The sequence below is a fragment of the Asterias amurensis genome, chromosome 4, assembly GCF_032118995.1.
Source record: "Asterias amurensis chromosome 4, ASM3211899v1".
NCBI lineage: Eukaryota > Metazoa > Echinodermata > Asteroidea > Forcipulatida > Asteriidae > Asterias > Asterias amurensis.
In genome coordinates this window covers 12,187,572-12,202,134 of record NC_092651.1, presented here as the reverse complement: position 1 = coordinate 12,202,134, position 14,563 = coordinate 12,187,572, and the positions used below count along the sequence as shown (strand labels likewise).

General features: G+C 38.6%; 1 protein-coding gene across 11 annotated transcripts in view; it reads left to right on the top strand.

The window, feature by feature from the left end:
* LOC139936757 (cyclic nucleotide-binding domain-containing protein 2-like) overlaps positions 1-14,563 on the top strand; it is a 174,895-nt gene that overhangs the window by 134,034 nt on the left and 26,298 nt on the right. For 7 of the 11 annotated variants that reach the window (XM_071931679.1, XM_071931682.1, XM_071931681.1 and 4 more), the window contains 4 exons: positions 3,954-4,067; positions 5,728-5,775; positions 6,491-6,580; positions 7,971-12,286. In XM_071931679.1, coding sequence (XP_071787780.1) covers positions 3,954-4,067; positions 5,728-5,775; positions 6,491-6,580; positions 7,971-8,093 — 375 coding nt within the window. In that variant the 3' untranslated portion in view covers positions 8,094-12,286. Of the gene's footprint in view, positions 1-3,953; positions 4,068-5,727; positions 5,776-6,490; positions 6,581-7,970; positions 12,288-13,568; positions 13,834-14,563 lie in introns of those variants that run through there. The other 4 variants (XR_011786014.1, XR_011786012.1, XR_011786013.1 and 1 more) reach the window with 2 other exon arrangements.

Sequence of the window (14,563 nt, the reverse complement as noted above, 5' to 3'; positions counted from 1 at the left end):
TGCTAAAAAAGTGCTGTAGTTTTTGAGAAATTAGTGAAACAATTCCATAAAAATAATTTTCTTCTCAGTGAGATGAAAATTATTTTAGTATGTACAGTGGACATTCTGTGATTTTCACTTTTTTATTTTTATTTTAAACTTGAGGACTAATAAAAATGAAACTTCTACAGGTAGTAGGGATTCATTTAATGACCAAAAACTTGATCTACAAAAAGTACCAAACCCTTTAAACTCATTCAGAAAAATCAACTCACTCCTTAGGTGAAGCTTAATGTCAGTTAAGATAAAGAGTGAAAGTTGTGTGGATTTCTTTGACTAATGTCCAGGTGGAGACCAGGAGCCGCTTTAGTTTTGAGAAACGCTTAAATAGTTCACCAATCCACTAGGCCACCTTTGTGATCCATGATTCATCTTTAACTGAGCCTAAAGCTTGGTTCATACTTTCTTGTGAATTGAATTTTGACATCACAAATTCGCAATGAATAATTCTTATCAGTTGACGCGTGCTAAATTTTTGCAAAAATATTTGCTGCAAAAATAGTCGCTGCGAAAACAGCCATGTGATGTCCACATTCACTTCGCATTTGCATTTGCGTGAAGTTTGAACCAGGTTGTACCCCCTCTCCCAACCAACCCTTATGCGGGAGAGGCAGTTTTTCAACAATTCAGAATTCAGTATTGACTCTTGTAAAAGATGGGTTTTTTTTTGCATTGGGGTACTAGAATTTAACTTGTTTTTACCATTACACAGATGTGTATTAAAGCAGCGTACACTCGGTACTTTCCTGAATTCAGTGGGAACAAAAATGCTCAAAAGTAATCTATTAAATCGTTGAGGTACAATGTAGCTCGCTGCTAACTCATAGGATTCTAACTGCCTCTAGCCACCAGCCTACAATCCTGGCCATATCTCGTTGGGCCCAATTGCCGATTGTGTTTTGAGTTACAGTCAAAATTGAGCGGGGGGGGCAAGGGACACATTTTTTTAATGTGAATGGGAAGTGCACAGGGAATTGTTTTATACATGTATAACGTTAGGAATGGGTGGCCCAAGCTTTTTGGCCGGGATTGTAGCTGTGTGGTCTAGTGGTAAGACATATTCTCTAGAAATGCAAAGCTTGTGGGTTGGAATCCAACTTGAGGGATTTGCCTGTGGATTTTTTTCATTGAACTCATGTGTTTTGTTTTAACATCGCTGCTGCCAACCTCAACCATCCATTCCTAACAATACCATCTCACCCCGTCCCCCTGTCATCCAAGCCAATCATTAATTCACATCATGTGCAACCAGAATAACTTTTAGTTGACGTTTGCAGTAGCACCAGGTGTAAATCTGTTTTGAGATGTGTTGGTTCTGAAAAGAACCTGTGGTGTTGGCTCTTTTCATGGCGTGTCGTGGTCGAGTTTATAAGCGCATCAAATTCAAACTCTGATGCTTCTGATCAAAAGAGTGTGGGTTCGAGTCCCAGTCATGACACCTGTGTCCTTAAAGCAAAACACTTAACCATGGAGCTTCATCCTTCGAATGGTACGTAAAGCTGTTGGTCCCGTGTGTTGTGTAAAAGAACCAAGTGGACTTATCAAAAAGAGAAGGGGCTCGCCCCAGTCTTGCTGGTTTGATTGGCTGCATATTGCAGCACAGCACCTTGTAAACCATTACATGCTGCTATGTAAAAGGAGTAGGTCTCATAATTCAAACGTAGTCCCACATACCTTGCAGGAAAACGCTGAATGTTAAAGCGTCTTGAGCGTCACCGAGTGACAGATATGAGCGCTATATAATTCAAAGCCACTATTATTTTTTATAACCAACACTACTCAAAAGAGATTTACACACAGTGCTACCACAAACCTCACCTTGTTATACTCCCACCATGTAATACTACAGGTTAATTATGTTCTAATGAGTTATGAATTGATTCAATGTAAATTTAGACACAAATCAATCTTCTGATTGTGATGTCTATTTTGTATTTTTTTAAATAATAAACCATTTACCACCACGTTCACACTGCCCTTGACTGCATGAATTGATTTGAAATGCACCCACGACATCATCCAACTAAAGTCACACAAATGAAATCATGTAACCACATTTTTAACCAGGCTTGAGTCTGAATATTGTAATCATAAATTTGTAGATCAGTTGCCAAACATTTGAATAAGGGAATCAATGTGTGGTGAAGAGGTTTTCAACTAGTGGTTTAATCCCAACGAGGCCTGGTTCTTGATAATTTTACCGAGACGAAAACACTTTTTACCGGTCATAAACAAAGGTTTATACACACCCACATGACGCTCTCTCCACCAATAGGAATAGCAAAACTGTCTGAGGTATTTATGAGTGCCGAGTTAACAAACAAGTGAAGGGTTATCTAGATTTATAAGGGATGCTCATTCGTCTTCCAGAAGAGCTAGGCTGCTAGAGATAAATCGCCTGCTCAGAGCAATAAGGTCATTTGTGTCAACTTCATTTACGTAGCAATCTAAGGTCTTTAAAGGATCATTACAGAATTGGTTTTTGCTAACAAAACAGTTGCTGGCAGTGTAAGCACTGTATGTAATCCACCATAAAACATAAACTGACAAACCTGTAGAAGTTTGAGATCGATCGGCCATCTGAGTCATGAGACAATAGCGAAAAACTGATAAAAATTTTTGCATTGCATTGATGCCAAAATAAAAAAGAATCAAAAGCTCACTGAGCGATAAACTCCAAACGCGAAGTTAGATAATATACTTCTCATGAATTATGACATTTAAGACAGAAATATTTCAAGGGATATTGTTTTCAACTATAATCATCATAAGACCGTGTAAGTTTTAGGTAAATCTGTGATCTTCACGATTTTGTTTTCTTACCAATTCTGTAACATTCCTTTGAGTGAAAAGTGTGTGTAAATTTGGAGAGAAAAAAAACAATCAAATCTCCAAATGATTGTTTTTTTACTTGGCAAATGAAAGTTTCTTTTTGGAAAACAAATACTGTGAAAACCACTCTTGATCAATCAACCCCATTTACAAGGAGCTCCAAAATATGCAAAAGCTGTTTTACGAAATCCATACAAGGTCCTTATAAGGTCCGACTACACTGCGCTCGTATAATCCGTATTTTAATGCAATGGAATCTAAGGGAGAGACAGTACTTCTTTCTAGCCTATTTCAATCCACTACAGGAGGAAAACCTCTTCACCAGTTCTCCATTTCTGTCTCATTCTGAACTGTCTGTTTTCAAACAGTGCCAATTTATTATGTACTTAGTTTATCGACAATACAGGAACAATAGATGAATTGCAATAGACATCATTGGCCATCATCTTTGATGAATTGTGCATGCGCGAAGAGCTATCATTGGCTGAGAGTCGTGCGTAGCGTGTGTCCGCGTGAACTTTTCCTCTTTACATCGAAGATGGCAGTCATTGAAGCGTTTTGCAATCCATCATGCATCATCCTTTAACCGATTAGTTTTTGCGCTGCCAAAAGTCGTTATTGGGAACCTGTGCCCAATTTCATAAAGCTGTTAAGTAGAAAATGCTGCTTGAAAAACTTCTTCGCTAAGCAAAAGTTGAGTGGGGCACAAATTACAACTTGTAAAAATGTAAACTTTTGGCTGGTAACCTGTTTCTGTTAAGCTGTTTCTGTGCTTAGCACGTTTTTGTGCTTACAGGCTCTCTGTAAACTTTCCCTCGAAGAAGTGCAGATGAAACGCTGTTGTATTTGTTGTTTTTGTGCTGAAATTTAGCCTAGCACATGTGTTGAAGGGTTTCAAAGACGGAAGACTGCAAGTTTTTTGTGGCTCATGGAGAAAAACATTTATTACTCGTTGGATTGGTTCATTGTAGTGGTCACAAAAACATGATGGATTGTCCCTTACTTTGGGCATCAGGTTGAATTATCAATTTTGTTTCAGAGTCTTTCAAACTTTGACGTTGGTATTTTTGTTCTTTTGGCAGAAACCTAGAAAGATGAAGGAAAGTGGAGGGATGAATGGCTGCATCAAGCGAGGGAGTGAACCAGATATTCCCTACTGTGTACGTGTAGCTGAACTCGAGGCAGGAGATGTATTTGTAAGTAGTTATTACTATTTCACCTGTACAAATACAAGTACATCAAAAAGCACATTCATAAATACCACAGACAGTACTATTCCTATTGGTGGAGAGCGCGTCACGTGGGGTTGTTTAAACGGTTGATAATGACCAGCTGGAGCTCTGTTTATAACCGGTTGTTTTCGGATATTACGCACTAGTCTTGTTGTAAGATGTTTCTTGTTACGGGCGATGCGGGCGCTGTTGGTTGAGTTGGCCGTGCTGTGTGTGAAAGGAAAACGAGAATGTCTTGCACCAAGACTATGTGCACCAAGACTATCCGGAAACTGTTGTCTCAGTCATAACAATGCAACACACGGACGTACAGAGCTCAAGCACGTCAGAAATGGATAAGTTTTACAGAGTTTCTTACTTTATTACGCCTTTTACCCAAAAAGGCATTTATGAATGGGAACAAAAGAGTAGTGACTCGTTCTTAAACGGACGTTTAGATGACCAAAAATAATGAATGAATAGAGGAGGATCATGCAGGCATGGGGAACAAATCAACTGAGGGGAAACAACTGCCCAGACCAACAAAGAAACAACTTATGTGGGTCAGAAACAACAAAAGTAAACTTAAGTGAGGAAATTCTTTATCAAATATTAAAAGACTTCAGGCCTGAAGCCTTTTAATACGCATCTGAAAGCATGCAATTTTGTGCATTAAGTGTGTTTTTTCTTTCATTATTCTCTTGCATCTTTGATGACCAAATGAGTCCAAATGTCACAGTTTTGTGAGAATACTTTTCTTTGACAGTTACCAAAGGTGCCTGTAATAGGGTGAGATACTTAATACCCCTGCTGGCTATGCAAATTTAAATAAGACTAAAGACTCTTCTTTTCAATCAAGTATTTGAGTAAATTAATGGTTTGTTTTCACTTGTGTGTTTAATGTATGTTAATTGTGTACTCCTTAACTACATGCTTTGTATTCTGGATTTCTTCTAAGCTTATATTCTATATGGTAGGGCCAATGATTTTCCGCGATCGCTGAAAACGGACAGTTCAAATTAACATTTAGGAAGTCAGCAGTGCAACTTATACAAAAGTTATGTTTATAAGTGTCTCCCTGGGTATCTAACAACCTTTTATCTATTAAAAAAAAACATGAAATGGAATTTATTGTGTCGGAAATGGAACTTATGTTTTTGTCCAACAGAACTTGCACTTTTCTGAAATGGAAAATCATTGGCCCTAATATGGGTTTAGGTTTCCATTTTGATTGTTCAACATGTATGATGTTCTTGTATAATTTTAGTGCGCTTTGTAATTTTCCTTTATTATATTATGTACTAATTATTGTTATCTTTTGGAAGAGTGTCAAAAGCTTATGTAGCAATAGATTAAGATAGTATACTGGTTTCCAACTAGGAATGCGAATTTACTAGATCTGTTCAAGAGTTTACTCAAAACCCATCTGCTTAGCATGTGACTTTCAAACATTTCTTCTGACAATTGCCTCAATTCATCTTATTAACTTTAAGTCATGCGTTTTTGTATAATATGTTGTAGTTTAAGAGTTGTTGATGTTATTTAAATTAGTTTCATGCCTGTGCAGAGCATTGGGGTCTTGCCATAGATGGAATGCACTTTACAAAAATAATTTATTAATATTACTATAATTGTGTACTTGCAGGGAATGCTGACTATTCTACCGTCATTCAAAGAGACAAGTGTCAGTTTGGTGAGTTTATTAAAGACGATTATAAAGTTTAATAAAAAGCAGAACGATGATCTAGTTTAATTGGTGGCATGCTTGGCTTGTGCGTAAAGCACTAGCCTCTCACCAAGGTGACCCCGGTTCGATTCCCGGTCGGGGCCATATGTGAATTGAGTTGTGCATTGGTTCTCTGCTGTGCCACAAGGGTTTTCCAGACCATCCGGTTTTCCTCCCTCGGGAAAAATCAAACACTTTTGATCTTGGCTGTGCTCCGTGGTCATAATGGGTTGATGTGGCTGGCAGCCAAAGGCGCTCTTGCATGCCTGCTTCTCGAACATGTTGTAGCCGCGTCCTTCGCAATTCAGCTCTTAGCTGCGAGTAAGAATGATTAGCCCCCCAAATTATTATTATAAACAAAAGTGATAGTTCCTGAAACTACTGTCTTTCCAAATTGAAAGATAACATGATTTGCAAAACACAGCTGAAAACTTGTTATAATTTCAACCAAACCTTGTTTCAAAAAGTCAAAAATTTGGGAAAATAGTTTAAGTCAGAGACTAGACTCTAAAGTGTAGACTTGTTCCTACAATGTACTTGCCTTCGGCTTGTACATTCTATCCACGAGTCTACACTTTCTTGCCATTCTCCTTAACTGAAAACAGATAAATGTACTGTATTTGCATACTTGTCTGTCCTGACAGGAGCTCGCTAACAATTTAAACTGAATTTGAATTTGTAGGTGAGTCAAGGGGCAGAGGCAATCAGGATCAACAAAGCATTCTTCGTCAAATATACGGATGAAAGAGTCTTCACACAGATTGAAATGAGGGTAAGTTTTACAAGAAAAATGTATAGAGTCATATACTGAAGCCTGGTTCATACTTCCTGCGAATGCGAATGTGAAGTTTTGAAGTCCCAAATTTGCAAGGAATACTTCGCCACAACAGAGTTGTGATATCAATATTGGCTTCACACATGCAGGACGAATGAACCAGGCTCAAGGATGTGTTTAGAGTCTTTTCATGTATTGACGTATGTGATGTACATTACATATGTGTCTGTTGTAAAAACGAACAAAAAATTTAGGATAAAAGCACTGGTAATTGCCAAAGACCAGTGTTTACACGAAATTAGATTATTTATTTCTCATCAAATATGACATTTCAGACAGAAATATTTCAAGGAATGTTTCCTACTATCATCATCATTAGACCGTGTAAGTTTTATGTAAATCTGTGATCTTCACGATTTTTGTTTCTTACCAATTCTGTAACGTTCCATAAAGTTCAATGGGTCATTAGAGTTAAAAGAAAAAAGTGGGAAAAAATCTTAAATGTTTCCACTGTTTTCAAATATATTTATGTTGATTCATAAAGTCAAAACTAAATGTTTTACTCTAGTTTTCCTAAAACTATTGCATTCCAAGCACAAACATTTCAATTAAAGCTTTCCATGATTATCTTTATACCATGTACATTGTGTTAGGCACACCCTTTAAAAGTAAAGCTAGTTGAAGAAATACAAAGATGGGATCCTTTGAAATTAAGAAAATGATAATTGTTGTAGAGCTGCATGAAACAATCTGATCAACATGATAGGGCGTGGCGTGGCCGAGAAGTTTAGAGCACCGGACTCGGGCGCTGGTGTTTCTGTTCAGCTGAGTGTGGCTTCAAGTCTTAGTCGTGACACCTGTGTCCTTTTAAGCAAGACACTTCGAATGGGACGTTAAAGACACTGGACACTATTGGTAATTTTCAAAGACCAGTCTTCTCACTTGGTGTATCTCAACATATGCCCAAAATAAACCCTGGTCACATGAAGTTGTGTGCTTCTAGATGCATGATTTAGGGACCTCAAAATCAAATTATGAGGTCTTGAAGTTAAATTTGTGGAAAATTACTTCTTTCTCGAAAACTACGTTACTTCAGAGGGAGCCGTTTCGCACAATGTATTGTACTACATTGTATCAACAGCTCTCCATTGCTTGTTACCAAGTAAGTTTTTATGCTAATCTTTATTTTAAGTAATTACCAATAGTGTCCAGTGCCTTTGACCCAAACAGTTAATGTTGCAGGGCCTCGAGCGTCACTTGAGGGTGATGAATATGACCGCTATAATTATAGAAGCCATAATTATTGTTTTTTTTTACTATTATGTCAAAAATATAAGAAAATTGCAATTGCCAAAATATTTATAACAGTTTCTTCATTTCTTTTCAGTATGAGCCGTACCCGACCCAGGATGAGTGTCTTGACGACCTTGATTTGACCTCACAGTGGCAGAGATTCAAAATGATAGAAGTCGAGCGAACCCTCCACCGAATAGCTTCCGCTCCAAGATGACATCTGAAGGATAGAATGATGTTGTAAAAATTATATGTTCAACATTTATTGGGTTCGAATCCCACCCGAGAAATTTGTCTGTGATTTTTTTTACAGAACTTGAGAAAGTACTGAGTACCGGGGGTAGTGCTAACAGACATCCGAGTCGGTGTTTATGGGTAAACCAAAATGAATATTTATAGAGCTAAAATGCAGACATATATCACCGGGCCTGTATGCTTCAGTTTTAAAAGGGCAAGGGCACCAAGGCATTTTCTCCTTGATAAAGGGCACCCTGAAGAGGAAATTGTAAATTTCTGCTGGGAGCATTTTCACGGGCACCGAGGCAATGACCAGGGGGCATGGAGGCAATCGCCTTTGTTGCCTCCGTGAAGTTTCAGGCCTGTATCACAGTGCTATTTGTGACTTACAAATTTACAGCTTTGTAGCAAAATGTATAGGATAGAAGATGGAATATGTTTCCAAGCGCAATAATCAGACTATTCAGATTGGCAGAAAGATTTATATACTCAATGAAGGTGCCGCTTGAATGTGGGTGGGCAGATTGTTCCAAAGTGTTGGAGCTAGGAGAGAGAAAGCTTGACCGCCCAGGCGTGTCATGGTGCAGGGTACCTGGGAAAGCTGGAAATGAGCGATAAGAGAAGAGTGAAGGCGCCGATAGCTGAAGATAGTGAATATAAACAAAGGGCTAAGAGATCTTGCATATAATACTGGGACTCAAAGAAACAAGAGAACTACTCTAGTCTGTGTTGTAATTTTTTGTTTGCATTTTGAAAATGTATGATTAAATAGCTTAATTTTTGTCTTCAAGACTTTGTTATGCTCTTGTTATGCTCCACTTGTAGTGCGCTTGTCGGGAGCTCGAAATGTTTGATCAAAAAGCACGTATTTTTAAGCAATACACTTCAAATGAATCTTGTTTTTACATGGTGACCCTAAACTGCACACAGTTAGACATCAAGATCACAAAAGAATGAGAGGGTACCAGTTGCTCTATGACCTGATGCATCTTTTGATTGCGCGCTCTGCGTAGTGTCAATCACAGGAATGATTATAATATCTAATATATTTGAATATTTCAAAGTCACACTTCCATGGGTGGCGATCGAACCAGGCAGTCTGGGAAAGCAAACAAAAATGGCGTGATAAGATTGTACACAAAACTGGGAACGAGATTGGGTGTTCAGTAATGGCTATCATGAGTCTAGAAAGTTGTCTAAAGTTGTGGGGTGCAGTTACTGGCCTTCAAGGGAACAGAAGGCTGTGTAGAAATGTAGCCCTCATTAGTGTACAAAGACTTTTTTAAATGGTGCAATATGTAATGTTTATCAAAAGTCTAGCACGATGTTTTAAAATCTGGTGCTGAGAAAAAATATTGTAGAGTATTAGTATACAAGTATTAACTGCTCCTAGAACTATGGTTAAAGACACTGGACACTATTGGTAATTGTCAAAGACTAGCCTTCACAGTTTGTGTATAATGATAATAATGATAATTTGAAACCTCAAATTCTAAATCTGAAGTCTTGAAATCAAATTCGTGGAAATTACTTCTTTCTTGAAAACTACGTTACTGCAGAGGGAGCCGTTTCTCACAATGTTTTATACTATCAACCTCTCCCCATTACTCGTTACCAAGTATGATTTTGTGCTCATAGTTATGTTTAGTAATTACCAATAGTGTCCAGTGCCGTTAACGGCACTTCAAATTTGATTTTGAGGTCCGGAAATTTTCATGCATCTGAAAGCACAAAACTTCATGTGACAAGGGTGTTTTTTTTTCTTCTCATTATTATCTAGCAACTTTGGCGCTCAATTGAGCTCAAATTTTCACAGGTTTGTTGTTTTATGTATATGTTGAGATACATCAAGTGAGAAGACTGGTCTTTGACAACTACCAATAGTGTCCAGTTCCTTTATAAGTAACAGTTGCATTGTGTTAGGAATTAAATTGATGGATTCCCATATTATGAAGATTCAGTTTTATTATTCAAAGTAACGGCAGAAATTTGTGTGTGTTTGTTTTCCAGACAGGCAGGTCATGTAGTTTGACACTGACATTTCATACAGTTACTTTTTTTCCAGTACTCGCTAATCCTCCAATCAGATGCTCGAACCGGAGTGTGATATCAGACGATAACCTACTCCAAGTTCTTATATTTGCACTCTGCGTATTGTGAGTGTCAATACGTCACGCTCCGCATACGGTCAGTGCAAAAAAATTAATTCTAAACTTTGTTCATGCATGCTGTTCATCATGAAATAACACTCTGAAATTTTAAACGTAAGGATGACCTACATTGGGGCTGGAAGATAAATTCATTATCACAATTGAATCGTGGAATAAAAAAAATATATATAGCTCATCTTCGGCCTTATTGGATGTGGGACACAAAAGCGCTATATTTTGCTGTATTCCCCTCGCGCTTGTGTGATAACTTTAACAGTGTACCTTTCAAATTCCTAATACAACAAAATTGTTGAAGGATGTTGTTTTTATTCAAACTTTGTCTAGAAGAGTGTCAAGCTAAAGTAAAGGAAGCAGTATTTAGGAAAATAGCATTGCTAGTTTTGATTGTTACAACTAAAAGCTCTTTTGTGAACATCAACAAGTTTTCAGAATTAAGTGCTTTGTACTAAATACTACTACTAGATAGAGTTTAATTTGGGTTTTGAAAAAAAAGACAATAGTGCAGCCATCATGAAGCCAGTAATAGCATCTGAAGATTTTGTATTTTTAAATTAACTTTATTTGAAAACAAATAATGCTTGTTTTATACGAACTAATTTGATCATGCTTCCTTTTATCATAAGCTTGTAAAATCTAAATGCTTTTTGAGGTTCAAGATCTTACAATCTCCAAATTACTGCAAAGTTACTCCCTGTATCATTCTGTATAAAAATGTGATACATGGTGTCCTGGTAATATATTCCTCTAACCAGCATGCATTATTCTATTCAAGTTAGCTACATTAAGCCGGCCTCAGGCCGACCTTGCGTCAACAAAAAACAGTTGGGGACTGACTTTTCAGGATCACACTGCGCCTGAGCTAAGACCATCGGGAACTTTTCAGTCGGCGATTATTTACAACCTGAGCGTAACTGCGATGATTTTAAGACAGTCTGAAACAGTCGCCGCTCGGAAAAAATCAACATTTGCAAGAGAAGAACAATTTCCACTTGTCAACGTGATCCCGACAGTCGGGAACCAATCGCAGGCGCAGGATTTCTCAGTTGTTTTGACTTGAGCATATTTTGTCTGCGCGTTGCCGACAGTTTGTTGCGGGCGCAACAAAAGCGTACATGTAGGTCGACCTGAGGCTGGCTTTAGTTGCAGTGGGGTGTCATGTCCTAGTGATTAAGAGCATCAAAGTTCTGGTGGTTAAATCATCGGAGTGTGGGTCGAGTCCCGGTCGTGACACTTGTATTCTTGAGCAAGATACTTTACTCTAATTGCTCCTCTCCACCCAGGGGTATAAATGGGTATCTAGGAGGGTAGCGATTGATATTGTGTATGAAAAAGCCTTTGGAGCGCTACAGTTGCCCAGGTTGGTTTCTCCCCAGGGAGCTGAGAAAGATTGAAGGAATGTTATGACCAGGGGTCGGTTTCACAAAGAGTAAGGACTATAGTCCTAACTTACATAGGACTATCACTTGGAGATATTAAAAAACTTGAGGCTAGTCCTAAGTTGGGACAAGTAGCTCGTCCTAACTCGAGATAGGACTTGTCTGAACTCTTTGTGAAATCAGCCCCAGGGCACTAACGTAAAGCGCATTAATACGGTTATTGTGAAATGAGCTATACAAGAACTCGTTACTATTATTATTATGTCTAATAACAATGTCACTTGAAATAGACAGTAGTAATTGTTTGAAGTTTGTGCTGTTAATGCAGTTATGTAAAGATGGGTCAGCTTCGGCCGTGTCCGAAACAGCAACTGCGGCTACAGCTCTGGCTAGATCACCGCGGTTCTGCCAGTGTTGAAGGCAAATGTGCTGATCTAGCCGAAGCTGTAGCCGAAGTCGCCGGTATGGACATTTCGTTACTTTCTCAAATGTAATAATTGAGGGTAAAATTTGTATCGGATTTCTTTTATAAAAAGACTTCATTAAAAATGTTTGGTTGAATTGACAACATATTTGGAACTGATTATTTTTTAAAGACACTGAATACTATTGGTAATTGTCAAAGACCACTCTTTTCATTTGGTGTATCTCAACATTATGCATAAAACAAGAAACTGTGAAAATTTGAGTTCAATTGGTCAACGAAGTTACGAGATATAGTGAAATAAAAAACACCCTTGTCACACGAAGTTGAGTGCTGTCAGATGCTTGATTTCGAGACTTCAAAATTCTAAATCTGTGGTCTCGAAATAAAATTCGTGAAAAATTACTTCTTTCTCGAAAACTGCTTCACTTCAGAGGTAGCCGTTACTCACTAAGTTTTATACTATCAACTTCTCCCCATTACTCATTACAAAGTAACAATTTATACTAATAATTATTTTGGTTAATTACCAATAGTGTCCACTGCCTCTAAGACCTGCATACCCCAGCTATCCTACAAAAACTCAAAAGTCAACAGGTGAAATCAAGAGGACTGTAAATGTTTTCATTTTTTTTTTAATCAACAATGAATGGTCCAAACTGGAGGTGAATCATGGGTGTCCATTTGCTTAGTAGGCCAAGCACTGGGCAGCTATGACTCTAGCTACTACTGGATTTCTGCATCATCATCATGTGTTAAAGGAATACGTTGCCTTGGATCGGACGAGTTGGTCTATTAAAAGCGTTTGTAACCGTTTGTTGTAAAATGCATATGGCAGGAAAGATGTTTTAAAAGTAGAACACAATGATCCACACAAATTTACCTCGAAATTGCATGGTTTTCCTTTCGCACAGTAAAAGGAAAACCACCCAATTTTGAGGCAAATTTGTGTGGATCATTGTATTCTACTTTTAAGACGTCTTTCCAACCATATGCATTTTATAAAAAACGGTTACAAACGCTTTTTATAGACCAACTCGACCGATCCAAGGCAACGTGTTCCTTTAAGTATAGAAAAGCCAATTAACAACACCACAGCACCAGGTATCCGCAGCCAGATACAGCCTAAAAGGATATGACCTAAAGACAGCATGACCCCCTCTCCTACAACTGACAAAAACCCAGGCTCCACATACCCCCCTTCCCTCTCTAGTGAAAATCCATGCCCCCCTCCGTGGAACACCTTGCCAACCATGCCCCCTCCCCTCAGTAAAAATCAATGCCCCCCCTGCCCCCCCTCCCCCTCAGCAAAAACCAATCAATCAATGCCAAACCTTCCCCTGCCCTCGTTAAACCCCCTCCACCTCCCCCCTCCCCCCAGTGAAAACCGGCCATGCCCCCCCCCCTCCCCCCAGTGAAGACCCACGTCAACCCCCCCTCCTTACCCCCAATGTTTAGGACACTGTATTTTGTTTTTTCTTCAGATTATCCAATCGTTGGAATAATCTCGCCCCAGCCCAGCCTGGAAGAGACCAAGAGGCCGACCTCTTAACACCTGGATGTGTCAGCTGGAAGCAGACCTCGAGTCTCAGGCACAGCCGCTGTGGCAACCTGCATCAACCCGCATAGGTTGGGCGGCTCTTCATCCCCCATGACGGATTAGAGTATGATGATGATGATGACGACTGATTGATGGGCATTACCTATCATGGACAACTGGATAGTAGTATGTGGGATTGCTTGTCTGAGGTATGTTGAGATCCTAAACTTAGCATGTTTAATGACAGTGGACACTATTGGTAATTGGCAAAGACTAGCCTTCACAGTTGGTGTATCTCAACATATGCATAGAATAACAAACCTGTGAAAATTTGAGCTCAATCGGTCATCGAAGTTGCGAGATAATAATGAAAGAAAAAAACACCCTTGTCACACAAAGTTGTGTGTGTTAGATGGTTGATTTCGAGACCTCAAGTTCTAAATCTGAGGTCTCGAAATCAAATTCATGGAAAATTACTTCTTCCTCGAAAACTATGGCACTTCAGAGGGAGCCGTTTCTCACAATGTTTTATACCATCAACCTCTCCCCATTACTTGTCACCAAGAAAGGTTTTATGCTAATAATTATTTTGAGTAATTACCAATAGTGTCCACTGCCTTTAATGTCTGTATGTCAGCAATAAAAGGCATGTAGTTGTGTTGAACTTGTTTGCACCAACAAAGATAAAAGTGCCAAACAATTACCTACAGGGATAAGATGACCTTCCTTAAGCTGTGGTGTTTCACATCAGCAGTGTGCTGGTTTGAGTCAAGACACTTGTGTCATTAAGAGTTTGTGTTTCTCCAAATTTGGAAGAAAGTCTGTGTGACGGCACAGAATTTTCTGGTTGATTTAGAGTCTTCATCTCTTTAAACTCGGAAGAAAGTCTTTGTGAATGCTCAATTTTTTTTTATTGACGTAGAGTTTCTGTCTCTCCAA